Source organism: Aulonocara sp. 'chitande type north' Nkhata Bay, linkage group LG4 (assembly GCF_057382095.1).
Source record: "Aulonocara sp. 'chitande type north' Nkhata Bay isolate Kocher_YH1m ecotype deep benthic linkage group LG4, A_spYH_male_GT1.1, whole genome shotgun sequence".
NCBI lineage: Eukaryota > Metazoa > Chordata > Actinopteri > Cichliformes > Cichlidae > Aulonocara > Aulonocara sp. 'chitande type north' Nkhata Bay.
The window spans coordinates 7941058-7967944 of record NC_141347.1 but is presented as its reverse complement, the minus strand read 5'-3'; the positions used below and the strand labels follow the sequence as shown (position 1 = coordinate 7967944).

General features: G+C 40.5%; 1 protein-coding gene across 2 annotated transcripts in view; it reads right to left on the bottom strand.

The window, feature by feature from the left end:
* Nucleotides 1–5683: 5683 nt before the first annotated feature.
* The window catches only part of LOC147331903 (chaperone Ric-8A), a 22870-nt gene continuing 1666 nt past the window's right edge, over nucleotides 5684–26887 (bottom strand). For both annotated transcript variants that reach the window (XM_086288233.1, XM_086288232.1), the window contains exons 4-14: nucleotides 26343–26360; nucleotides 25056–25145; nucleotides 24320–24870; nucleotides 23837–23972; nucleotides 23016–23204; nucleotides 20964–21058; nucleotides 20688–20838; nucleotides 13995–14090; nucleotides 13772–13916; nucleotides 9663–9933; nucleotides 5684–9577 (exon numbers count right to left, since the gene is read on the bottom strand). In XM_086288233.1, the coding sequence (XP_086144359.1) occupies nucleotides 9430–9577; nucleotides 9663–9933; nucleotides 13772–13916; nucleotides 13995–14090; nucleotides 20688–20838; nucleotides 20964–21058; nucleotides 23016–23204; nucleotides 23837–23972; nucleotides 24320–24870; nucleotides 25056–25145; nucleotides 26343–26360 (1890 nt within the window). In that variant the 3' untranslated portion in view covers nucleotides 5684–9429. The remainder of the gene's footprint in view (nucleotides 9578–9662; nucleotides 9934–13771; nucleotides 13917–13994; nucleotides 14091–20687; nucleotides 20839–20963; nucleotides 21059–23015; nucleotides 23205–23836; nucleotides 23973–24319; nucleotides 24871–25055; nucleotides 25146–26342; nucleotides 26361–26887) is intronic.

Below are 26887 nucleotides of genomic sequence, written 5' to 3'. Positions count from 1 at the left end.
GTCCACTGGATGTAATTGGGAGAGCGTGATCCCGTCAGGTCTGTGAGCAGAGCTGCCCTGTTGGAGAACTGAGGGATGAAACGACGATAGAAACCTGCCATGCCCAAAAAGGATCTCAGCTGCTTCCTTGTTTGGGGCAGGGGGGATGATTCCATGGCCTCGATTTTGCTGACCTGTGGCCTGATAACCCCCTTGCCGATGACATGGCCCAGGTATTCTGTCTCAGCAGCGGCGAAAACACACTTTGACGGATTCAAACTAATACAAAACAAATTAAATTAAACTAAGGTGAATCAACTGGTGGTGAGGTGTGGAGCTTACCATGTGTGGCATGCCATCACAGTAACCTTCACTAAAGCTGTTTCTGTGCTGTGATGAGCTCTGAAACCTGACTGAAACTCTTCAAATAAACCATTCCTCTGCAGATGATCTGTTAGCTGTTTGACAACTACTCTTTCAAGGATGTTTGATATAAAGGAAGGTTGGAGATTGGCCTATAATTAGCTAAGACTGCTGGGTCTAGAGATGCTTTTTGAGTAAAGGTTTAACTACAGCCAGCTTGAAGGCCTGTGGTACATAGCTGATTATTAGAGATAGGTTGATCATATTTAAGATCGAAGAATTAATTAATGGCAGGACTTCTTTGAGCAGCTTTGTAGGAATGGGGTCTAAAAGACACGTTGATGGTTTGGAGGAAGTAATTATTGAAGTTAACTCAGAAAGATCAATTAGAGAAAAAGAGTCTAACTTAACATCAATGGTACTAAGAGTAGCTGTAGATAATATTACATCTGTGGGATGATTACTGGTAATTTTTTCTCTAATGATAAAAATTTTATTTGTGAAGAAGTTCATGAAGTCATTACTAGTTAACGTTAAAGGGATGGTTGGCTCAACAGAGCTCTGACTGTTTGCCTGGCTACAGAGCTGAAGAGAAACCTGGGGTTGTTCTTATTTTCTTCAATCAGTGATGAATAGTAAGATGTTCTGGCTTTGCGGAGGGCTTTCTTATAAAGCAGCAAACTATTTCTCCAGGCTAAATGATGATCCTCTAAATTTGTGACACGCCATTTCCTCTCCAGCTTACGAGTCATCTGCTTTAGGCTACGTGTTTGAGAATTATACCATGGAGTCAGGTACTTCTGATTAGAGACCTTAGTTTTCAAGGAGCTACAGTATCCAGAGTCGTACGTAGTGAGGAGGTGAAATTATTAACAAGATAATCGACCTCTGTTGGAGTAGCGTTCAGATAGCTGCTCTGCTCTATGTTGGTACAGGGCATTGAAGATGATAACAGTGGGTGGATTATATTCTTAAACTTAGTTACAGCGCTTTCAGAAAGACATCTACTGTGATAAAGTCTACTCTCCACTGCTGTGTAATCAATTATTGTAAATGTAAATGTTATCAGGAAATGATCAGACAGGAGAGGGTTTTCAGGAAACACTGTTAAATGTTCAGTTTCTATGCCATATGTTAAAACAAGATCTAGAGTGTGATTAAAGTGGGGTGGCTGTAGCTCAGGTGGCAGAGCAGGTCAGCCACTAATCAGAAGGTCGGTGGTTCAATCCCAGGCTGTCTCCTGGCTGCATGCCAAATATCCTTGGGCAAGATACTAACCCCGTGTTGGCCTGCTGGTGGTGGTCAGAGGGCCCGGTGGCGCCAGTGTCCGGCAGCCTCGCCTCTGTCAGTGCACCCCAGGGTAACTGTGGCTACAATGTAGCTTGCCATTACCAATGTGTGTGTGAATGGCTGAATGTAGTGTAAAGTGCTTTGGGGTCCTTAGGGACTGAGTAAAGCGCTATACAAATGCAGGCCATTTACCATTAAAGTGGTGGGTGGGTTCTTTTACATTTTGAGAGAAGCCAATTGAGTCTAATAACAGATTCAATGCCATGTTGAGGCTGTCATTTTTAGCATCTACATGGATGTTAAAATCACCCACAATAATTATCTTATCTGAGCTCAGAACTAAATCAGATAAAAAGTCCGAGAAATCAGACAGAAACTCTGTGTAAGGCCCAGGTGGACGATAGATGATAACAAGTAAGACTGGTTTCTGAGTTTTACAGCTGGGGTGGACGAGGCTAAGCATCAGGCTTTCAAATGAATTAAAAGTCTGTCTGGGTCTTTGGTTGATTAATAGGCTGGTGTGAAAAAATTTCCTTTATAAATCCTTTGTAAGGTATACCTGGTCGTTGCTTTAGTTAAGGTCACACAAAGTACGTAACAATTAGTGGATGGTATGTACATAGCCCTGGTGTATGAAGATAGGAACACAGACTGTAAGCTGTGTTCAAGGTCATGAACCACTTTGTGTCCCTTCATTATCAGACTGGTGTCTATGTGACCGAGTAACTGTGGGAATGTTTTTCTTGGAAGTAAAGATGAGCAGGGATTTATCAGTCTGCAAGAAAACTGCATCTAGAAATTGTGAAACAATTTCAGTAACATATTCCTCAATCTAAAATTGCCAAGACAATATCTTATCGGGTACATCACATAATATCATTTCTGAGAATCTGGTGAAATATCTGTGTGCAAGGACCAAGAACTGCACTGCACAGCCTCAGGAACACTTTTGGAAATAAAATGTCTGGGAACACAGTTCACCGTGACATCCACCAATCCAAGCTGAAGCTCTATCATGCAAAGCTCCTTATATGTAAACATGATGCAGACACACCACAGTCTTCCCTGAAAAAGACATCATCTGTATTAAAGCATTTTACACTGTGTCCAAACCCTTTTCGGACTAGGACTGTTTGTTTTTTGTTAGTTTTTTTATTTGGGGCCTGATTTTGACCTTGTATTTTGTGATGGCCAAACCCATGGCTACACTCTAAAGTCGCTAGCTCTTGTGTATTTTCATTCCTTTATTTGAACACAATAACACACTTTACTTTCCAATAAGTTTTATGACTGGTTTGGATACATTTGTTCTATTTGTAAGCGTGCACATTTAGTTTACTTATGTATTCATACTATTTCATTAACTTGATTTTTGACTAACCTTTGTTTCTTTTACTTCTTACCTGCCATGATCCCTGGAAGTTGCCAGACAAAAGGTGGTCGACAGGTTTTGAAGCTGTTAAATACAAAAAGGGATAACTGGACCGCACTACCACTTCCTGTTGAATGGGAGAATGTGTGTTTTCTTTAATTAACAACAAAGTATTTGTACTTAATTAAATATTTGAGATTAGGGTTCAGTAGTTTTGATTTTTTTTCTTTGGTGTTTAGTTTATTAACAAACCAGACTATACTGCATTGTTTGTTGTTTACAATTGTGTTTTGTTTAGTTACCCCTCGTGTGTCATAGTGGTCTGATCAGCCTTGTGTGTCATTTCATGTTTAATAATAATAATAATAATAATAATAATAATAATACATTTTATTTGAGGGCGCCTTTCAGAAACCCAAGGTCACCTTACAAAAAACACAATTAATAAAAGGAACAGTAGTCATAAAATACATAAAATAAGTTAAAATTACAAAACAGAGCGTGACAACAGATAAAATCAGCATTAAAGCGAATAAGGCAGTTTAAACAGATGTGTTTTGAGCTGTGTCTTAAATACGGAGAGGGAGTCAATATTTCTGAGTGCAGGAGGAAGAGAGTTCCAGAGCCAAGGAGCAGAGCGACTGAAAGCTCTGTTCCTCACAGTGATGAGGTGTGAGGACGGAACAGTAAGATGAATAGCAGATGATGATCTGAGAGGGCGGGAAACAGTGGTGATATGGAGCAGGTCACACAAATATGAAGGAGCAGATTTATGGATACACTTGTATGTAAGAAGTAAGATTTTAAAATTTATCCTGGCTTCTACGGGCAACCAGTGAAGCTGCTGAAGAACTGGGGTAATATGAGCACTTAACGGAGTGCAAGTTATGACCCGAGCTGCAGAATTTTGAAGAAGTTGGAGTTTATGAAGGGACCTTTTAGGGAGACCAAATAGGAGGGAATTACAGTAATCAATACGGGACGTAATAAGACTATGGACAAGGATGGCAGCAGCATGGGGGGTAAGGAAGGGGCGGAGTTGGTGAATATTACGTAAATGGAAGTAAGCAGACCGTGTTATGTAATTAATGTGAGACTGGAATGAAAGAGTATTATCAAGTATGACACCCAAACTCTTAACCTGAGGGGAGGGAAGGGTGGGAGAACTTTCAATGTTAATGGAAAAGCTGTGGGATTTGGTTAAGATAGATGGTGAACCAACAAGTAAAACTTCAGTTTTATTACTGTTTAGTTTGAGGAAATTGGAGGAGAACCAGGATCTAATCTCCATACGACAGTCCGAGAGGGAGGAAGGTGGGAGGGATGAATTGGGTTTAGAAAGAATGTAGAGCTGGGTGTCATCGGCATAACAGTGAAAATTTATATTATATTTTCGGAATATATGACCAAGAGGAAGCATATAAATAATGAATAAAAGAGGCCCCAATACTGAACCCTGGGGCACACCAGCAGAAACAGGAAAGAGAGCTGAAGAATGGGATTTAAGTTGGATAAACTGAGTGCGGTCTGAGAGATAGGAGGTAAACCAGGCAAGGGGGGTATGACTAATGCCAATGGAAGCTCACCGGTTCAGGAGAATATTGTGAGAAATGGTATCAAACGCCGCACTAAGATCAAGAAGGATGAGGATGGATAGGAGACCAGAATCAGCTGCCATCAGAAGGTCATTGGTAATCCTTAACAGAGCAGTTTCTGTGCTATGATTGGGGCAGAAACCAGATTGAAATTGTTCATAGAGATTATGGTCATTGAGATGTAAATGAAGCTGGGCGGCGACAACTTTTTCAAGAATTTTTGAAATAAAGGGGAGATTTGATATAGGGCGAAGATGATCAAAGTTATTGGGGTCTGCACCAGGCTTTTTGAGATTTGGGAAAACAGAAGCCTTTTTCGGTGCTTCAGGAACAATCCCAGTGTTCAGGGAGGAATGAATAATATTGGTTATGAGAGGAGCTAACGAGGGAAGACAGGCTTTAACTAACACAGTAGGGAGAGGGTCAAGTTGACAGGTGGATGACTTAGATTAAGTCATCCACCTGTCAGGTGAGTTATGTTTGTTTGGGCAGTCATTTGGTTTGTTAAGTTTGCAGTTCAGTTTTGTTTCCTTGACCTCTTTTATGAGCTCAAATTTATTAGTTTTGTAAATATAATTTTTGTAATAATTCCTGTGACGACTCCTGCTCTTGCAGGTCCATCACATATTTGAAGAAAAAGATTTTAAATTCAATATTAGATGTGTCAGCAGTGCAGCAGAATCACAAAACTATGGCCATTTGTTTATGTATTTATTATTATTTATTTTGTATTTCAGCAAAGTATTCAAAGGAAGAGGTTAGCAAACAAATGTGGGGGAGTCAGGGAGATGAAAAAAGTGGACAGGAGTGTTGTAATGCTGGGTGTACAGCAAAGGAGAAGGCTTATAGTGAGTAATGAGCACTACAGATGCAATGTTTGTTTTGAGTAGTGGCAGTTATGGTAGATGAGTTTAAATTCCTGGTCTCCCATCCAAAGCAAGGGGACTGTGCCCAAGAGTGGTGAAGGAGAGACGCAGGCATGCAGGGTTGAGTGGGTGGAGATGACATCAGGGGCATTCAGGACCTGCTACAATGTATGGTTTGGAGATTGTGACACTGACCAAAGGAGGTGCTGGAGGTGGAATAATAATAATAAATAATAAACTTTATTTATAAAGCACACTTAAAAACCCAGGGTATGCCAAGGTGCTTAACAAGTAAAATAGAGTATAGAAGAGCTGAAGATGTTAAAATTTTCGTTGAGAGTGATCAGGAGGACAAAATCAGTATATCAAATGGACAGCTCAGGTTGAGGGGTTTGGTGACAAAGTAAGAGAAGCAAAACTGAGATTGTCTGGATATGTTCAGAGGAGGGATAGTGGATATATTGGACAAAAGATTCATGCAGGAAGCAAAGAGAAAGCCTTCATAGGAGGTTAGGGATGTAGTGGATGTAGGAGGACAGGCAAAGGGTTTGTGTGACAGAAAAGTATGCTAGGGATCGGGTGGCATAAAGGGAGATGATCTACTGCGTCAACCCTGTGGAGCAGGGAAATTATTTTACTGCTATTGTTAAATAATTGTCATCATTACCATTGCATTAATAATATAATCTGGAGTTTATATTGCATTCAGGGGTTGAACAGTGTGTGTCTTTCAGAAAAGCTAAAAGTCACAGGCTGACAGGAAACAGGTTTGGAGAGTTTTGCAGAAGTGGAAGTTATTTTGAGCAGCAGGCTAAGACGAGGCTTTAACAATGTAACAGATAGCTTTAAGAAGGCCTTAAGCAGTTATGACTATTTTATACACAATGCATATCTGTGCTTATTAAAGAGTTGGAGCTCGGTCAATTAATTGGGGGTCGGAAGCTTTGTTCGGCGCGATGTTCGGACAATCTATTGTGCAAGTGACTTGGAGCCATAGAAGGAATTGCAATACATGCTTACAAAACACTTATATATCAGATCATTTTATATTAAGCTTTTAAGTAGAGGTTCTTGGTTAAAACATTTATTTAATAGAAGACATACACATAGTCTCAGTGAGCCTCTGGTCTAGTGAAAGCTCAGAAGTGCAACAGGTGAATTGAGAAAGAGCATTTGAGGACGAGACACAGACAGTTAAGAGGTGACACAAAGAGCATGTGAGGTCAACACATACACACACATTAGTCAGATTTATTTAGAGGAGAGATTAGTTATGTCTCGACAAGAAAGAGGAACAATTCACTTTAAGATAACGGAAAGTACCAGCCATGAAAATAGAAGATGATCTTCTAGGTGAAAAGTCATTCTGGTGTTGATCTGATCTATGTATAAAATGTATCTGTGACGCATGAAGGGGCGTCAGTAAATCAAACCCTGATGCTATAAAATATCTGTTCATGCTTTGATTAAGTTGAGGACTACTGGCTGTCTGCGTACAGAGTGTCTTCCCACACGTGTGTTCATTAAAATCATTGTTTGACCAAGAGCTTCTGGACCAAGAGTGGTTTGTACTCTCCTTCCTCAATTTTGAACCTTAACAACCCCTAAAGGGAATAGCCAAAAAAAGACGAAGAAAGAAAAAAGACATGACAGCATTGTATGTTTATACACTCGTCTTTGAGTACAGCTAATCTAAGATACTTCATGTGCCTTTTAGAATTCAAGCAATACTTCATCTGTTAGGATGCAAGCCTTCTATAAATGGATCAGATGCTGCAGTTCTGCATGTGTACTAACTGTAATGATTTCTACAGTATTATAGAATGATACAGAAAATGCTTTCATTTTATAAGCTTACATTACACAATTTCCACATTCAATAACACATATTGAAAAAACTATATTTTTACAAAGCTGCTAACAGGGTTACTATAAAATAGTAAAATACAAAGTAACATGGGAAACAAATTCAGCTCACTCGCCATCTAGTGACTGATACCCTTCACTTTATGGATTATCTCTCTTTAACAATGATCTTCAACACAGATATGTGCAGTGTTGGGGAGTGCTGGGGAGTAATGGAATACATGTACCGGCGTTACGTATTTAAAATACAAAATATGAGTAACTGTATTCCATTACAGTTACCGTTTAAAAGGTGATAATTAGAATGCAGTTCCTTTGTTGAAATAAATGGATTACATGGCAGTCTTTTCCTGTTTAATATGTTAGGCTATCCCCTCTCTAATTCTCCAACAAAACACACAATTAGAGGCTCTAATGTAAGTGTCCTGTTAATGTTGGTGGCCTCAGTTACACAATGGACCCGGAGCCAGCGCAATCACCAATTTACATTTAGAGAAGAAAGGGATGGGTGAAATCTGAGCGTGCAATGCAAACTTTGTTTGCCAGCAACCAATCTGCTCTCAGCGTCAAAAGACTCCAACCTAAAGAAATATCTGGAAGTAGGGCTGCCACGATTAGTCGACTAGTCACGATTATGTCGACTATCAAAATCGTCGACGACTGATTTAATAGTCGACGCGTCGTTTGAAGTTTTGTAAGATCACAAAAGACGCAGGAATAAGTAGTAGGATTTAAGAGTGTAATAACGGACAAACAGAAGATGGCAGCACTGCATGTACAAGGATGCCAGCTGCCGTTAAACCCCGAAGAAGAAGAAGCTGTGTCCCAGAATTCATAGCGCAGCCCAGCTCAGTTTCCAACAATGGCGGCAGCTAGTTAGTTTTAATATTACTCTTATTATTCGTTCTGGGTCACAAAATAAACGTTTAACATATTTCAGGCGAGAATGTAGCTGTGTAAACCTCAAATATCTGCTCAGTTTATCAAGACACCACGTATTTTCAAAAGCGCTCCGACGTTTTCGGAGACGCCTGTTACCCACTAGCTCGATAGCTAGCCGGGGGCTAGGCTAACTAGAGCCGCGAGAACACCGGACTCCCGGCTAATAGTTTTCAAACCCACCGCCAGCTTTCTCTCTCAGGTTAAACATGACATATGAGTCACTGAGATAACTTAAAATGTTATCGTTTGGCTTTTTTTAGTATTTTATTTGTTCCTGAGTAAATCAGTTTGGCTGAGACTAAAGTTATAGCAGACAGCTGATTATCAGAAGTGTGAGATGCTCGAGAATTTACTCCGGTGTCCTGTTATATTTTAGATAGCAAGGAGATTATTAAACTTCACCGAAACAATCTGCAAATTTCAATAAAATTTAATAAACTATCATCTTGTCTTTATTTTTAGTTTGCACATACCTTAAACACTTAAAGCTGTAAGCTAATGATAGTTATATAAGAGCAGATGCTGCTGGTGCAATAAGCTGTACGTTTTACGTCCAATGGATGATGATCTGATTGGTCGACTAATCGCAAAAATAATCGGTGACTAGTCGACTATCAAAATAATTGTTTGTGGCAACCCTATCTGGAAGTAAGTTGTTTTTTTTTAAAAAACTAACATTAGCCTACTGCAGCTAGCTTGTTTTAGTTCTGGTAGCTACCTGGATTATGTGTGATTTACTACTATTACTGAAGGCTACTCGTCACCAAGCTAACATTGTTAGCTGGCGTTAGCTGAGGTTAGTTCATAGACAGTTAGACTTGCTGGATAGCATTAACAACCTGCTAGCTGCAAATGTGCACTTCTGAATGCAGTCTATGAACTAACCCCAGCTAATGCCAGCTAGCAATGTTAGCGCGTTTGCGAGTAGCCTTCAGTAATAGTATATTTACGTAGTTGTAAAAAGCATGACAATATTATGTAATCCAAAGTACTTAGAATACATTACTCACACTGAGTAACTTAATAGAATACATTGCAAACAACATTTTGGGGCATGTATCCTGTAATCTGTAGTGGAGTACATTTCAAAAGTAACCTTCCCAACACTGGATATACGTGTGTTAGCATCTCTGCCTCGCTCTTTGTTTACATCATCCTATTCCATCTGACTGTCTTTGCCCCCCTCTGGCATGAGATTCAATTCTTCCTCTTCCTCTTCTTCCAGCGTGCAGTCACTCATTTGGCCCCAAAGTGGAGCCAGTCTGCCCTCTGCTGTCACACCCATTGGCTGAATGATTTGTTCACTGAGTAAGAAACAGCATATACATCATTATAAATGAAAGCTTCTCTTTAACCATACTGTGTGTTCTGCATTATTAACACACTCACCGTGACAGTCTGTTGATCATACTGATGAGGTGACGTGCCTCCTCTTCTTTCTCTTCGTCCGTCATGCCCTCCATTGGATCAGGCTGGTCTGCTTCTACCCGGCCAGTCACCAGGTTAATCTTGGCTTTGGCCTCTCGGTACTCTTCTGTGTCTGAGTCTGAGTCGCTGGAGTACTGGCTGTTACTAGAACTCATTCTACCATTAAGCAGTCCCCGAGCTGCCAACAGCCCTGCAGCATTGCCATATCCAGTATATTTGACAAATCGGCTGACTGTGAAGGGAACACAGAAGAAAGTGTTTCCATATGAAATAATTTCCTACTGTGCAGTGAGTGTTTCCATGTAAGTTTCTGAAATGTGTTTTATCTTTTGTCATATTTATTTATTTATTTTTAATTCACTTTCAATTCTAAAGTGTTCCCTTGTTTTGTGTGTTTGTGTTTGCATTCCTGGCTCCTTTCCAGCCTTGTTAGTATTTCTATTGGTTTTACCTGTGAGTGCCAACAATAAAGCTGCCCTTTGAGCTACTTCCTTTATATTCAGTCCTAAACCTGCCCGTCAGTATGCTTTAATAGGTGTTAATAGGTATTAACAGAAGAGTGGAAGTGATTGAAAAATTAAAGTTATTACAGTTTTCATGGTTTGTTTGTTTGTTTGTTTGTTTGTTTGTTTGTTTGTTTGTTTGTTTGTATCAGGATATCAGGGACAAGATTATAGATCTGCACAAGGCTGGAATCGGATACAAGACCATTAGCAAGAAGCTTGGTGAGGAGGTAACAACTGCTGGTGCAATTAAATGGAAATGGGAGAAATATTAAAGACCATCAATTACCCTCAGTCTGGTGCAAGAGCTTGCTCCATGAGAAAGTTGGTGGATTAGACCAAAAGTACAGGGTGGACCATTTATATGGATACACCGTAATAAAATGGGAATGGTTGGTGATATTAAAGTCCTGTTTGTGGCACATTAGTATATATGAGGGGCAAACTCCTCAAGATGGGTGGTGACCATGGTGGCCATTTAGAAGCCGGCCATCTTGGATACAACTTTTGTTTTTTCAATAGGAAGAGGGCCATGTGACACATCAAACTTATTGGTAATGTCACAAGAAAAACAATGGTGTGCTTGGTTTCAACGTAACTTTATTCTTTCATGAGTTATTTACAAGTTTCTGACCACTTATAAAATGTGTTCAATGTGCTGCCCATTGTGTTGGATTGTCACTTGTCTTCTCCCACTCTTCACACACTGATAGCAACACCGCAGGAGAAATGCCAGCACAGGCATCCAGTATCTGTAGTTTCAGGTGCTGCACATCTCGTATCTTCACACCATAGACAATTGCCTTCAGATGACCCCAAAGATAAAAGTCTAAGGGGGTCAGATTGGGAGACCTTGGGGGCGATTCAACTGGCCCACGACGACCAATCCACTTTCCAGGAAACTGTTCATCTAGGAATGCTCGGACCTGGCAACCATAATGTGGTGGTGCACCATCTTGCTGGAAAACCTCAGGGAACGTGCCAGCTTCAGTGCATAAAGAGGGAAACACATCATCATGTAGCAATTTCAAATATCCAGTGGCCTTGAGGTTTCCATTGATGAAGAATGGACCCACTATCGTTGTGCCCCATATACCACACCAAACCATCACTTTTGTTGTTCCCACAGTCTTGGAGGGATCCATCCAATGTGGGTTAGTGTCAGACCAACAGCGGTGGTTTTGTTTGTTAACTTCACCATTCACATAAAAGTTTGCCTCATCACTGAACAAAATCTTCTGCGTGAACTGAGGGTCCTGTTCCAATTTTTGTTTTGCCCATTCTGCAAACTCTGTGCGCCGATCTGGGTCATCCTCGCTGAGATGCTGCAGTAGCTGGAGTTTGTAAGGGTGCCATTTGTGAGTAGCTAATATCTGCCGAAGGGATGTTTGACTGATGCCACTCTCCAGTGACATGCAGCGAGTGCTACGCTGTGGGCTCTTGCTGAATGAAGCTAGGACAGACACTGATGTTTCTTCATTAGTGACAGTTTTCTTGCGTCCACATTTTGGCAAATCCAACACTGAACCAGTTTCACGAAACTTAGCAAGCAGTTTGCTGACTGTAGCATGGGAGATGGGTGGTCTCGTAGGGTGTCTTGCACTGAAATCTGCTGCAATGACCCGGTTACTGCATTCACCAGATATCAACACAATTTCGCGTTCAAGTTCCTCACGTGTTAACCTCTTCGACATGTCAATGGCTGTGAACAAAGAGAAACTTGTAAATAACTCATGAAAGAATAAAGTTACGTTGAAACCAAGCACACCATTGTTTTTCTTGTGACATTACCAATAAGTTTGATGTGTCACATGGCCCTCTTCCTATTGAAAAAACAAAAGTTGTATCCAAGATGGATGACTTCTAAATGGCCACCATGGTCACCACCCATCTCGAGGAAAATGGCCCACCCTGTACTTAAGAGGAGCACCAAGGTCTTAGAGAAGACCTCAAGAAGATGTGGAGGGTGAAGGTAACAGTGGTCCCAGTGGTAATCGGAGCACTTGGAGCTAGGTGAGCGGATCCAGCAGATCCCAGGAACAAGTTTGGAGATCTCTGTCCAGAAGAGCGCAGTCCTAGAAACAGCTAACCTACTGCACAGGACCCTCGGCCTCCCAGGCTTCTGGTAGAGGACACAAGCTTGAAGGATAGACTGCCCGCAGGGGCGAGACAGGAATTAAAGAAAGAAAATATATATATATATCACAGTGATAGGCATCCAAGAACAGGTCTCCAGTAAAAAGAGTTAGACATAACCAGGCCCCAGATGTTCAGGTACTCCATGAGCATCTGGCAGCACAAATGACCCAGCTGCTAATGGATGAGACACCCAGAATGGCTAACTGAAGGCCACAGTTCTGTTACCCAAGGACCTCCAGAAGCGACCAGAAGGGACCAAATACCAATAGCCTGCCTCAGTACCACATGGAAGCTCCTGTCGGGCACCATAGAGGCTAAGATGAACAGGCACATGGCTCTCAATACATAAGCATGGCATAGAAAGGGATAGGCAGAAACACCAGAGGGGCCAAACATGAGCTGCTGGTAGACCGAGCAGTCGTCCTAGACTGCAGTACCAGACTGAAATGTGCACTGCCTGGACCGACTACAAGACAGCCTATGACTCAATGGCCCACACATGAATCCCCGCATTTCAACTTTATTTAGTTATTTATTTAATTTTGTACTTTTCCGAGTGTTTTGATATTATTAGGATGATTTAAGTTTAACGAGTTAGTTCTGAGTTCATTCTTGCCACGTCTCTGAGTTTGCCCGTCAGACAATCCAGCACATAACAGCAGGGTGCAAGAAGCTAGCAGGCAGGGCATACATGGAACGCCATAACCAAGTGGCCGGCATAGTGTACAGAAACATCTGTGCCGAATATGGCCTGGAAGTCCTGAGGACAAAAGGGTGGTGGAGAATGGTCGAGCTAAGATCCTGTTGGACTTCCAGAAACAGACAGAAAAAAATGGTGATGGCTAACCAACCGGACATAGTGGTGGAAGACAGAAGAAAATGGCCGTAGTGATGGATGTAGCGGTTCAGAATGACAGCAATATCAGGAAGAAGAAACACAAGAAGCTGGAGAAATACCAGGGGCTCTTTTTTTTTTTCCAGAGAAGACACTTTCACCTGCCAACCATTCCATACATAACTGCTTACATCTAATAGTATTGTCTGCTGTTATTGTACTGCTAATTTTAACATTTAACATGTTAACTGAGGCCTGTAAGATCTGAGATGTAGCTCCTCGGTTTTTCTGGAATTTCTCAAAGCTTGTCTGACCTTGGGGTAAATTGGATAGAATGTCAGCTCTTGGGAAGAATAATTCAATTCAATTCAATTTTATTTATATAGCGCCAAATCACAACAACAGTCGCCTCAAGGCGCTTTATATTGTACAGTAGATTGTACAATAAATAATAATAATAATAATCTGCTCTAAGATTACTGCTGATGTTTGTTCTTCTTGGCACTGTGTTAACTCGCACCTGACTGTATAGAGTCCTTTGAAAACTTGACTTTTCCCATCACTACAGTTAGTCTTGCAAACTGCAACTATACCATTTTCTTTGCAGAGCACAAACAGCAGTTCAGCAGCACAATCCTTCACATCTGTGTCAACGTGGGTCATTAGGCGGACCAGCTGGCCTCTGAGGGAGCTGTCCTGCTCAGGTCTGATGGCAACATCCCTCAGTGGAGGTAGGATCTATTCCAAATGTTGAGGTTAGATAAAAAATTGCTGATACAGTTTCCATTTTGTACTTTTTTTTTCTTTTTTTTTTACCTTTTGCCGTATGTAGTGACGCGTCTCCCTGTGTACCCGAGAACTCTCAGTCAGTAGATTCAGTACAGGTGTTAGTTTCTCCTTCAGCTTTTGGCCCTGTGTACAATTAAACAGCTTATATATGTCACTAAAGATGAATAAAAACTGGGTAACACTATATAATAATATAGTGTTAATAGTGTGATAACACTATTAAGCAATAGTAAGGAATTAGTAAGTAGGGATGGGTATCAAAAACCGGTTCTTGTTGAGAACCGGTTCCCACTGTTTCAATTCCTTGGAATAGTTTGCCATTTTTGCAAACGATTCCCTTATCGATTCCAGTCGCCCCGAATGACGTCACCACGTTCCGGAGCGTCATTTACCTGGCAGGAAACATGGCGGCTCAAAAGTTTGGTTATACTTTACGAGAACGGATGACAACAGGGCAACTTGCAATACTTGCAAAGTAGATGTTTCATTTAAGGGAGGAAACACGACGAATATGCAAAAGCATTTGCTCACAAAACACGCGATGACCTGAAATGAATGTCGTGTTTTTAATTCCGCTCCGGACTCGTGAATCTCAACCCAGCAGCAGCGGTAACGTTTGCACGTCCTCTCCCGTTAATGCGGCAGGTAAATAATCAACAACAGTGCATATTATGTTAGCGTGATCTGCCTTATTACAAAACCTGCCATCACTGTGCATTTAGGTGACCATGATGAGACAGAGTCTGGCTCAGATGCTGGCAGTTCTCGCTGCAGTCTACCGGTAGCGTCTCCTTTCAGGCCGGGATAGACGAATGTCACCGAGCAGTGACTCAGTTTGTGGTCAAAGGCTTGCACACATTTGTCACAGCAGATGATTTTCGGTAAGTGAATGCGTTTAATTGTAGGCAGGGACATTACTGGATATTCTTGTGTAATTGCTACAGAATCATTTATGTTATACTTTGTTATTGCTACAGAAGAATATTTATTTTATTATTTTACATTTACAATTTTTGTTTCCTGGGGACCCTGTGACACCCCACTGAAGAGCCGTAGGCTGGATCTCTTAAGATCTCCCTGTTGGGTTTGTAAGGCCATGTAACTCCTAAATTTCTATCTTGTTCAAAGAGAAGATATAAAACAAAGTTCTAAGCTAATCGACCTTAGTGTCCTCCTTTTTTAAAAAAAAGAATCGATAAGAGAATCGAAAAAGAATCGAATCGTTAAACAGAATCGAAACTGGAATCGGAATCGTAAAAATCTTATCAATACCCATCCCTACTAGTAAGTGCTTATCATCACCTCATCATCATTACCTTTATTTATAAAGCACTTTTAAACAACCACAGCTGACACAAAGTGCTGTACAGTGAGAGCAACGACTGACTGACCCCCACATAGAGTGAGTTACAGTAGTCCAGGCAGGAAGAAATAAAAGCATGTATCACCGTTTCAAAGTGCTGCCTCGAAAGAAAGGATTTTACTCCTGCCATTTGCCTTAAATGATAAAAACTGGACTTTACCACTGCTCTGATTTGGTTGTCCAATTTAAAATCACTGTCCAACTTAAAACCAAGGTCGATAACAACAGGTTTAAAATAGACTTCCAGGGGTCCCAAATCAACAGAGGAGGACTCGCAGGAACCACTGGGTCCAAACACCAACACTTCTGTTTTCTTTTCATTTAAATTCATCCTTTATAAAGCATTAGTCCTTCTCAGTGTATCATTTATAAACAGATATAAATGTTTTTTCTTGATTAATAAGCTCATATATAACATGTTCATGTTCAAGTAAATAATTAACAGAGGCACATTTATATATATACAATGATTAATGACATGAGCTCATTGTTGTTCAGTGTGTTAATAGATGTTTTATAAATATTATCTATAAAAAAATATGTAGTTGTTAGGTTAGTATTTTGTGTGACCTCATGTAAAGTGAGGACTATTTTTGGCTTATTTTTAAATGAAAATGAAAGTACCTCAAGATTCAAACAAGTCTCAGCTGTCTTCACAACACAAAATGACACAGACAAAGCACAAAGAGATACAAATTATACAAATATATATTGCCAGATGCAAACGTGACCCACCTGAGGTTTGCAGAATACTGAAATGTAGAAAGGACCAGAGTCTGAATCAGTTTGTAAGAGGTGTTTAAGAGAGAAAGCTACACTGAGCTGGAGCCGCAGCAGTGAAACTTAAATATACTACAACTTGTTCATTTAAGCTAAAATAGGAATAAGGTTATTACAAATCAGTAGTGAAAATTTGACAGAGTTTCACAAACAGGTGTAAAAACCATAAACAAAGCGTTCATCTTATTAAACTGATAATGCAGGAAAATGTCTCTGGGATGTTTAAGAGTTCATTCCTGAGGTTCAACGTTCCTCTGGTTCGTGTTTTGTTAGCTAGTTTTAGTCAAGTCAGCGTCAGGTTCAGTTCCAAAGTGCTCCTGAATTAAGCAGAATAGTTAGGGTGTCTGAGCTCAGCTTAAATGAAAGAAGTAGTGGATGGTCTCTGTCTCGTTCTTCTCGGGGTAAGGATGTGATCAAGTTAAGAGGTGGTTCTCCATCATCAAGGAGAATTATCTGTGTCATGAGAATGTAATGGAAACTACTTTAATGACATTTGGACTTGTTTGTGAAGCTCTGTCAGTTACTCACTACTGATTTTGATAACTTTATTCATATTTTATTTTAAATGAATAAACTTCAGTATATTGAAGTTAAGCTACTTCTAGCTACGTCGCTTCAACTGCTTAGTGTATCTTTGTCACTTAAACCACTCTTAAAAACTCTGGTTCAGCTGTATTACCTCAGATTATAGTGGATTATGTTTGAATCTGCAAATAAATATTTGTTTATTCTTTATCTCTTCATTTTTCTGTTATGAAGATGAGCTGATACTTATTCAAGTCTTGAGTTACTTTTATTTTATTTATAAATGCTTTATAAGGCAAAAGCATTCCTCACTTTAGATGAGGTCACACCAAATATCTACCTAACAGCTACTAACTGTCTGAAGTAACTGTGAAGTACACTATAGAGATGTCCAAATTCATAGTTTCATGGTCCCCATGTCTCTCTGGCTGGCTCACGCTGGCTACGGGTTTTGTTGTTGTTTTTTATGCCTTTTCTCCTCCTCTCTGCCTGGGTGGAGCTCGTTACGGGCTCTCGTTCTTTGCCCACGCACCTGTGTGATTGTCTCCACCTGCTGCTGATCTGGCTGATTTCCCCAGCTGCTATTTAAGGCAGTGGCACAGAGCAGCTCACCGCTGGAACGTTGAACCTCCTGAGTTCGTGCTCTCGGCATTCTCAAAAGATTTCCCTGTGTGTATGTTGCTGTGTAACTAACAGTGAATTCTGTGTGTAGATATCCCCCTTCTGGACCAAATCACGGACCCTTCCTGGGTGTGGCGGCGTGAGTGGAGTTTTGGAGCGAGTGCGGCTGAAGAGGAGTGAGTGTGTGCGGAGGAGCTGTGGCGGTGACTGTGCAGAAGAGGAAACGTGTGTGTGGATTACCCCCTCTCTCCCCTGGAGCCCTGGTCCCCCCTCCCAGCTCACTGTGTATATATATATATATATATATATATATATGGTAGGCCGGAAATGTGAAATTAGACGGTCTAGCCTTCAGATCTGCGTCACCAGCTGTCTCGTTGGAGTTTAATAAACTCGGACGTCTGCTCCTTGCTATCTAAAATATAACAGGACACTGGAGTAAACTCTCAACCATTTCACACTTCTGTTTAATCAGTTTTCTGTTTGACGTTTATTCAGCTGTGTGAAAACTACAACTTTAATCTCAGCCAAACTGATTTACTCAGGAACAAATAAAACACTGAAAAAAGCCAAACAATAACATTTTTAAGTTATCTGAGTGACTTACAGCGGCTTGCAAAAGTATTTTGCCCCCTTGAACTTTCCCACATTTTATCACATTACAGCCACAAACATGAATCAATGTTATTGGAATTCCAGGTGAAAGACCAACACAAAGTGGTGCACACGTGAGAAGTGGAACGAAAATCAGACATGATTCCAAACATTTTTACAAATAAATAACTGCAAAGTGGGGTGTGTGTAATTATTCAGCCCCTGAGTCAATACTTTGTAGAACCACCTTTTGCTGCAGTTCCAGCTGCCAGACTTTTAGGGTCTGTCTCTACCAGCTTTGCACATCTACAGACTGAAATCTTTGCCCATTCTTCTTTGCAAAACAGCTCCAGCTCAGTCAGATTAGATGGGCAGCGTTTGTGAACAGCAGTTTTCAGATCTTGCCACAGATTCTGGATTGGATTCAGATCTGGACTTTGACTGGGCCGTTCTAACACATGGATATGTTTTGTTTTAAACCATCCCATTGTTGCCCTGGCTTTATGTTTAGGGTCGTCGTCCTGCTGGAAGGTGAACCTCCGCCTCAGTCTCAAGTCTTTTGCAGACTCCAAGAGGTTTTCTTCCAAGACTGCTCTGTATTTGGCTCCATCCATCTTCCCATCAACTCTGACCAGCTTCCCTGTCCCTGCTGAACAGAAGCCCCCCCCCCCAGAGCATGATGCTGCCACCACCACATTTGACAGTGGGGATGGTGTGTTCAGAGTGATATGCAGTGTTAGTTTTCCGCCACACATAGCGTTTTGCATTTTGGCCAAAAAGTTCCATTTTGGTCTCGTCTGACCAGAGCAGCTTCTTCCACATGTTTGCTGTGTCCCCCACATGGCTTGTGGCAAACTGCAAACGGGACTTCTTATGGTTTTCTGTTAACAATGGCTTTCTTCTTGCCACTCTTCCATTAAGGCCAACTTTGTGCAGTGCACGACTAATAGTTGTCCTATGGACAGATTCCCCCACCTGAGCTGTAGATCTCTGCAGCTCGTCCAGAGTCACCATGGGCCTCTTGGCTGCATTTCTGATCAGCGCTCTCCTTGTTCGGCCTGAGTTTAGGTGGACGGCCTTGTCTTGGTAGGTTTACAGTTGTGCCATACTCCTTCCATTTCTGAATGATGGCTTGAACAGTGCTCCGTGGGATGTTCAAGGCTTGGGAAATCTTTTTGTAGCCTAAGCCTGCTTTAAATGTCTCAATAACTTTATCCCTGACCTGTCTGCTTTGTTCTTTGGACTTCATGGTGTTGTTGCTCCCAATATTCTCTTAGACAACCTCTGAGGCGTCACAGAGCAGCTGTATTTGTACTGACATTAGATCACACACAGGTGCACTCTGTTTAGTCATTAGCACTCATCAGGCAACGTCTATGTGCAACTGACTGCACTCAGACCAAAGGGGGCTGAATAATTACACACATCCCACTTTGCAGCTATTTATTTGTAAAAAATGTTTGGAGTCATGTCTGATTTTCGTTCCACTTCTCACGTGTGCACCACTTTGTGTTGGTCTTTCACCTGGAATTCCAATAAAACTGATTCATGTTTGTGGCTGTAATGTGACAAAATGTGGGAAAGTTCAAGGGGGCAAAATACTTTTGCAAGTCACTGTAAATATCATTTTTAACCTGAGTAGCGAAAGACCAGGGGGGCTTTTAAAACGATGTGCAGGGAGTTCGCTGTTCTCACCCCAGCTAGCTATCGAGCTGGTGGGTAACAGACGTCTCCGAAAATGTGGGAGCACTTTTGCAAATATGTGATATCTTGATAAACCGAGCAGATATTTGAAGTTTACACGGCTGCTTTCTCACCTGAAAATATCTTTAAAGTTTATTTTGTGACCCAGAAAGATTAATAACAGTAATATTAAAACTTAGTAGTGGCCTCCATTGTTGGAAACCGGAATTGGCTGGGCCACGCTATGAATTCTGGGATATGGTGGGACACGAAGGACACACCCGACCCATCCTTCAAATTCGGGGAATAGGAGGGCACATTAGTCGGCTGCATTCGGAGGAGTCTACGAATTTTGGACAGCCTTCGTCGTGTCGCTGTGACATGCGGCCTCAGGAGGATGCGGCCCATGAATTTGGACACCCACTATGAAAGGAGTATTTATAAAACTCAAAAGCACTGAGGTCATATCTTAGTCATTCTATATATATATATTTGCATTTAAATACTTTAATTATTTACTTAGACTTTATAAATGATGGCATTAACATGTTATATGTTAATGCCATCATCGCTTACTTTATTTGGTAAAGTAAGAGATCCAATTTGGATCGGTTAGTTACTTTTTATTATCTATTAAATAAATAAGCAATATAATCTGTCAATAACCACTGTAACCATAACCATGCTATAGGGATGACATCATTCTGATGAAATAATGAAAATCCTTCACTGTCAAGCTGTTGTAGGCAAACAAAAGATTCCTTGCAGGTGTAATACAAGGAGATAAAGCTTCTGCTTTTCAGAATCATTTTATTTTAAAGTCAGTGAAGTAGATATTTTGTGTATCACGAAAAATACCTACTTTGCATAATGGTTCAACCATTCTGTATTTAGGTTTTAGTAGATGATAAGAATTCTGGTAAGCCATCGTTTCTATAATCCTCGGTTATAGAAAAGAAGGCTTTCCTGGTATGGTTTAGTTAAGGTTTAATTATTTGTTACTTCAGGAAATCTTAAAGTTGATCCTGATTTTTCATTTTCATCTGTAAAGCTCATCAGACAAAACATACCAGCACTGATATCCGTATCAGTCATGTTGTCAAACTAACCTATGCAGTCACAACATGTGTTTCCTTCACCACATATTCACTTGCCCTGTTTAGCCGTCGGTTCATAAAGAGCAACAATTTGTGGACACAGTCCATGTTGACCCCTTCGCACTTATGGGATGCTTGGTCCACCTGGACAGACACCAGGACATCCAGACATGTCAGTGGCAATGCTGACAGGACATTCACCGTGTGCCTGTGGACAGAAGTCATAACACTTTTTAGATCAACTGTAAGAATGTCATCTAGGTTATCAATAATCACTCCAGTATCTATTATTTTAGCCAAAACCATCTAAAGCTTCAGAAATACTAGTCTGACCCTTGGAGTTCTTCTAATGTGTCTTCTCCTTCACATGACAGGAGCAGGCAATGGCGCAGCACAGCCACTAGGTGTCGATACAGGGCAGCATCTTCCTAAAACAGTTAAACATGTATAAGATGCAAAGTTTATAACAACTGGGCATTGGTCACACCTCCTCCTCTCTGAACCTGAAGCATGTGCATCATTTTTTCTGTGTGCTAATCTAATGTTTTTTAATTGGAAAAAAAATGTTTCCTGCAATGAATTTGTTAATATACTTTTATCATATCTTCCTTTTCCACTGGATTTACAGATAATATAGGACTGAAAATATTTATTTTGTTTTGTTTTTAGCAGGATTTATGTTTTTTCTGATTTTCCCTTCTGATGACTAAACCAGGGGTAACAGACCTAGAGCAGCAAGGCTTACTGCTAAATGGCACAGATGTCAAAATGCCCAAAGTTACAGTGAGATCGTTTGGGGAACATTCTCAAATTTACTTTCACATTTGCTCTTAATATTTATATACTTTATTTATTTCAGACAGGTTTAGTCTATGTGATAAACAAGAAGAAAAATGTATATTGAATTTGTAAAGGCCAACAGTTTCAAAGGGAACCATAGAGGCAGAGTAGCAACACCTTTGTATTTTCTGTTTGTCAGATATAGACGGCTTAAACAGAGTTTACTTGCCATAGTTAACACACTGTATGCTTTTGTTGCCTCTGCAAGAACTTTGAATAAACAACCCTGATAATGTGAAAGTGGCATCATCAGGCTTCAGCGTAGGACAAGAAATTTCTATCTAAAGCCTGTTATAAGTTTTTTCGATGGCTGAAGCACAAATCACACAGCAGAAACGTAATTCTCACCACTCTAAATGCAGTTCTCAAATCAATAACACATTTCCACACACACTTCACTACCAAAGACATTTTCACTGTGTTGATGCACCTCTCACTTAAATCTCACAACACATTAAAACTGCAGTGTGAGATATGTAACTGAAGCCATACCGGCTTAACAAGGTCGGCGTCAGGTGTTGAAGGACCAGAACACTCTGACTATATTCTCAGATTGTGCATATTTCTCTGTTTCCTGATCCATATAGTTTCACAAGCATCAATTTTGTAAAGTTTTAAATAAATCCTTCACATTTCTTTTTTTCTGAACAATTTTTAACCCACATTAGCACTATTTTCAAAGTCAGTGAGGCTTTAATAAAAGGAAAAAGCAACTCAGTATCAACGTCCTGAAATGGTGGTAAAAAGTTTTACACAAGGTTGAAATGATTGACTGACTTTACACATTTTGACATATGTGAAAAAGATCTTGATTTTTTTGGTTGTCTTTGCACAGATGAGTCTGCATTAGGAAAAATGCCTGAACTGTTGTAAAATTTGTATAAAGAGTGGTGAGAATTACATTCCTGCTGAGGACAAATCGATCAAGAACAACTGCAAAGAGTAGATGTGTAATACTCTGGAAATATATATAAATAAGCTCAATGAAAGATTACTGAATACATTACAGGAAGGCAGAGTTGAGGCAGAGTTGACAGACTGAGGAACAAGGCTGGAGATTTGGGGCGTGTCCTGCCTGGGCTCAACTTATGTTGAACTGCTGATCAGTTAACTATGATTCAGTTGCAGCCTGTTGCCTTGGTCTACCTCCCTGACCAAACTGAAGCTCTGCTACTGGACGTTCAAAGCTTATTTATCAGTGACGGCAAAAGAAAAGGATACAACACGTGCCCCTGCCCAACTTATTTTTTTGGCATGGCTTTCAATTAAAGCTCTGAGTGATTTGCAAATCAACTAACAGCAACGTAAATGGCAGCAATAATAATGTATTACACATTTTTTAAAATCCCATTAAGAGACAAAACCTAGACATTGGTCACCTCTGAAAAAAAATATAGGATTATCTTAAAGTGGACACGGTATTGTAAACAAAATAATTTAGTGATAATACCTGAACAAACATTCAGATGTTAGCAATATGATGTTAGTTTCTTTGATTTAGTTATTAAGCTCCAGCTAAATTGGAGGAATCCCCCAGCTAATCACCTCATCAGGCTCCTGCCTGTGGAACATGTGAGTGATGTTGAAGAGTGTCTTGAGGATCTCAATGACCTTCTGGGACACCTCCATGGAAATGGGAGGTTGTTTACTGTCGGTAAGCACCTCATATTCCACACCCCAGCTCACAGCCAGGCACTGCTCCAAGGCTTTGGTCAGCAGTGACACTCCCCGCTCCTGACAAGAACAAACAAACCACTGAGCTTTAAGGCAGATGTGAAGCACGGTTCTTTGACACTCTTGATTTCAGGAGACCAGAAAACATGCATGTTTGTCCTGATCAGCATATAAGGCCTACAAGGGCTTGGAGGTGGTGTGACTGTCTGTTTGTCTAATTGTGTAGGCTTTGTAGGTTTAGTTATGATGAAGAAATACTTAATCAAATCTTAATTTTATTATTCCTAAGATTTTAATGTGACAACAATCTACAGTCAGCTGACATCCACTGCTCTGTCACTCTATTGTGAAATGATTTCTAAATAAAATGCTAAAGTTTTGGTCCACTTTCAGTATAACTGGAATATTAAATGGCTCCTGTAAATAACAGTATCATATCTAACAATGTCAAAGGACATTTTGAGAGACTTCATGTGTTTGAAGCAATCATGGTCACTTTAGATTGTCCAACATGAAAAGCCTGTCACAGATGTCCCGTGTCAACTCATAGCTTGTTGCTTATAAATGAATACCATACACACCCAGGATAAAGAAAGTGTGACTGCATTTAGTTTCTCAAGATCACCTTTTTTAATTGCTAGAAAGCAATGATACCATGTAATTCCATCCTTGATAGGTTAGAAATCATTTACCTGTTGCAGCTGCAGCCTGAGTTCAGGTCTCAGGGCTGTGAGTAAGAAGAGTAGCCTCAGCTTGTAAAAGTGGCAGCTGAGTGGCACTTTACTCCAGATCTCCTCCTTCAGACTCTCCCACAAACCTTGCAATAGCCTTTCATGAATATAGGAATCACATTTTCAGGCAAGCAGTTGAGCTGATTAGCGTCACATCCTTGTATATAAAGAATAAACAGTATTTGAATATAACTAGAAAAAATAGTTGCAAAGATTGTAAATGATTTAGGAGAAAATAAGTGACAGCCAAGAATGGTTTTCATATGAGTATTTTGACATTGCATCCTGTAAGATGTCTCAAATGTATCATTCTGATGTTTTTGTTTGCCTTCATTTGACATTTTTATTGAGACTTTATTGCCAATCGTTTTCTTAGCAGAGAATGAAACTTGTAGCTTGGAAGGCAACTTTACGACCAAGTCGACACATTTTTAAAAATGTCACCTTAGTGCACTGGCTCTCTCCTGTGCCCGGGGGCTGTTGTAGATGACATTACACAAGACTTTCAAGGCTTCCTTCCTGCACACCTCTCCATCCTCCTCTTGTTCCTCACTGTTATCTTGTTGGGTGTCTTTTTTGCCACGGGAGAGCGCCACATGCACTCCATCATGTTTCTGCTGATAGCAGTGATTCACTGAACCACGTGTGGCTGGAGAGACAGCTCCTTCAGCAAGAACAGAAAATGAAACCACAAAGCACCCAGACGGGGCAGTGCCGGCTTCTGCACCCTGCTCACAACTACTCACAGCTCTAATATGGGTTGTGCTGCATGATCTGCCCACGTCACCTTGAGCTTCCTGATTTTCTTGCTGTAGGCATGTCTGTGGTATGGCGATGCCTCCCATGTGTGCTAATGTGAGAAGGGCACTATCAGTGACCATGTGCCCCAGGGCCCTACGGTCACGGGACAGGATACGCAGTGTATGCAGGCAAACCCGTAAAACCGCCGGCTGTAGCTGACTACCAATGAAGCACAACAGGGCTGCAGACAGATCCTGAAAAAGTAGTCGGGGGGGAGATGTTACAGTGAAGAAGGTTTAGAATGATGAACTGCAAGGAGAAAAGACAAAGAATGCAAAATGTGCAAATACAGGGATGAGTGTGGCAGACTTGTGTTAGCATACACAGGGACATGTAGCCATAAGAGTAGACACACAGGGGTATATAATCACTGGCCTACCTGCCGGAGCAGAAGCTCTGCATTCTCATCATCTGAGTCAATGTCAGAGTCGGAAGCAGGAGCACAGTCCCTGAATTTTTTCTTCCTGAACTAATTACCCAAGAGAGAGAGAGATAGCACGAATCACTGCAAAGTCTGTTTAATGCAACACAAGAAGCTCAGCGTGTTTATAGTTTGAACATTCATTCAGGCTTCATCTGAGATTCACTGCTGAGGGAGCAGTGCTGACTGAGTGATGATTATGACATGGCTGCATGATAATAAAGACAAGTACACATGACCACTTTTTTAGTCATGCTGTATTTGGATATTTACATCCTCTTCACTTTATATCCTGCAGCACTTGCACTACAGTACTACACTAAAGTTATAATACCAAAAAGCACTGAAGTACTTAAGACAAATACCACATCCTTTTATTGTGGTAGTTGTATGTAAGTTTAGTGGTTTCACTGAAAACTACAAGATCATTTAAGCAAATATCTCGATGACATTAATTCGCAGCGTACAGAGAGTGTAGAGGAAAAAGAATAGTTTGTGTAGCTCTAGCATGTCTGCACAGTGAAGGTCAGCGCTGCTAATGCTTAGTCATGAGGTGTTCAAGCAGCTTTGAGAACATGCTGCTCTAAATATAATTAGCAATCGCTTTTGGAACTCACATGCACACACTGGTATTATTTTGGATTACTGTTATACTGAGTCAGCACTCGCTCACTCACTCTCTCTGTCTCTCTATCTAATTATAATAAATTTTAAAGGTGCTTTATTCGCACAAGAGTTCCTAAAAACAATATTGTCAAAACGTCAAAATATAATTTTTTTAATAAATGTTAAAGGTATGTTGATATATACTCGTGTGGTAGTAGTATACTAGTGATGTATAATACAGTGCTGTTCTAAGCTTGATCGGGTGTGTTTGAAAGGAGCCAGTTAGTGTCGGCACCAGCTGATATACAGGACGCCTTTGGGGGAAAGCAAGGAGGCTGGATTTAAGGTGATTTTAAAAAATGAAGTGCTTTCTTTTGAACTATCATTATCAGTGGGTATATGCCTGGTTGGTGGTTTGCACTGTGCATACTGCATGTAGAGGGAACCCCATGATCGGCTACCATACAGTGCAATGGCCAATATATTTTAATTGGAATTTGGAAGTCAGAAACTCCTTGTATCTAGATAAAGAAATCAGTTTGTTTGCGTCCAGTTTTAAGATCACACCAACATGCATATCCTATCAATTTTCTATCTAGTGTACATGTTTGCTAATTAAAAAAAATCAATGCCCCAAACCTCTTCCAGTTGTTGCTGCTGCAGCCAGATAGTCCATGAACAGTGACAGAAATACATGTAAAAAGTAGAATTGATATTTAAGCATTAGAAACAGATGAAGACTGAGGTGGAGGAGGACAGCAGAATCAGCACAGATGAGCTGGAAAGAAATTCATTTGAGATGGGACTGTTAATCATTCAGGTTCAAATTTTACCTTTATTAACTGCAGTTCATAAAAATTGAGGGCTGCTAAAACGTGAGGATGAAAAACAAAATGAAAATAATAAAGAGGAACTTTGTCAAAGGGTACACAACAGACCAGAATTCCCAGCAGTTAATAGTCTGGTTTTTTGCCCTTTTCTTGTTTTTTAGTTTGGCAGCAGAACCCCTCACAGAAGCAGCAAGAGAAATTCAAGCAAACTGAAAATCAGCAGAAATAATCCAAGAAGACTTTTTTTGTCTATTCCAGATCATCTAACGTATTCCTGAGCCTCTGTTTGTTGGTGGGTTGGGATAATCACTGAGCACTTGGAAAATCATGTGCTATGAAGATAGGAAAACTTTT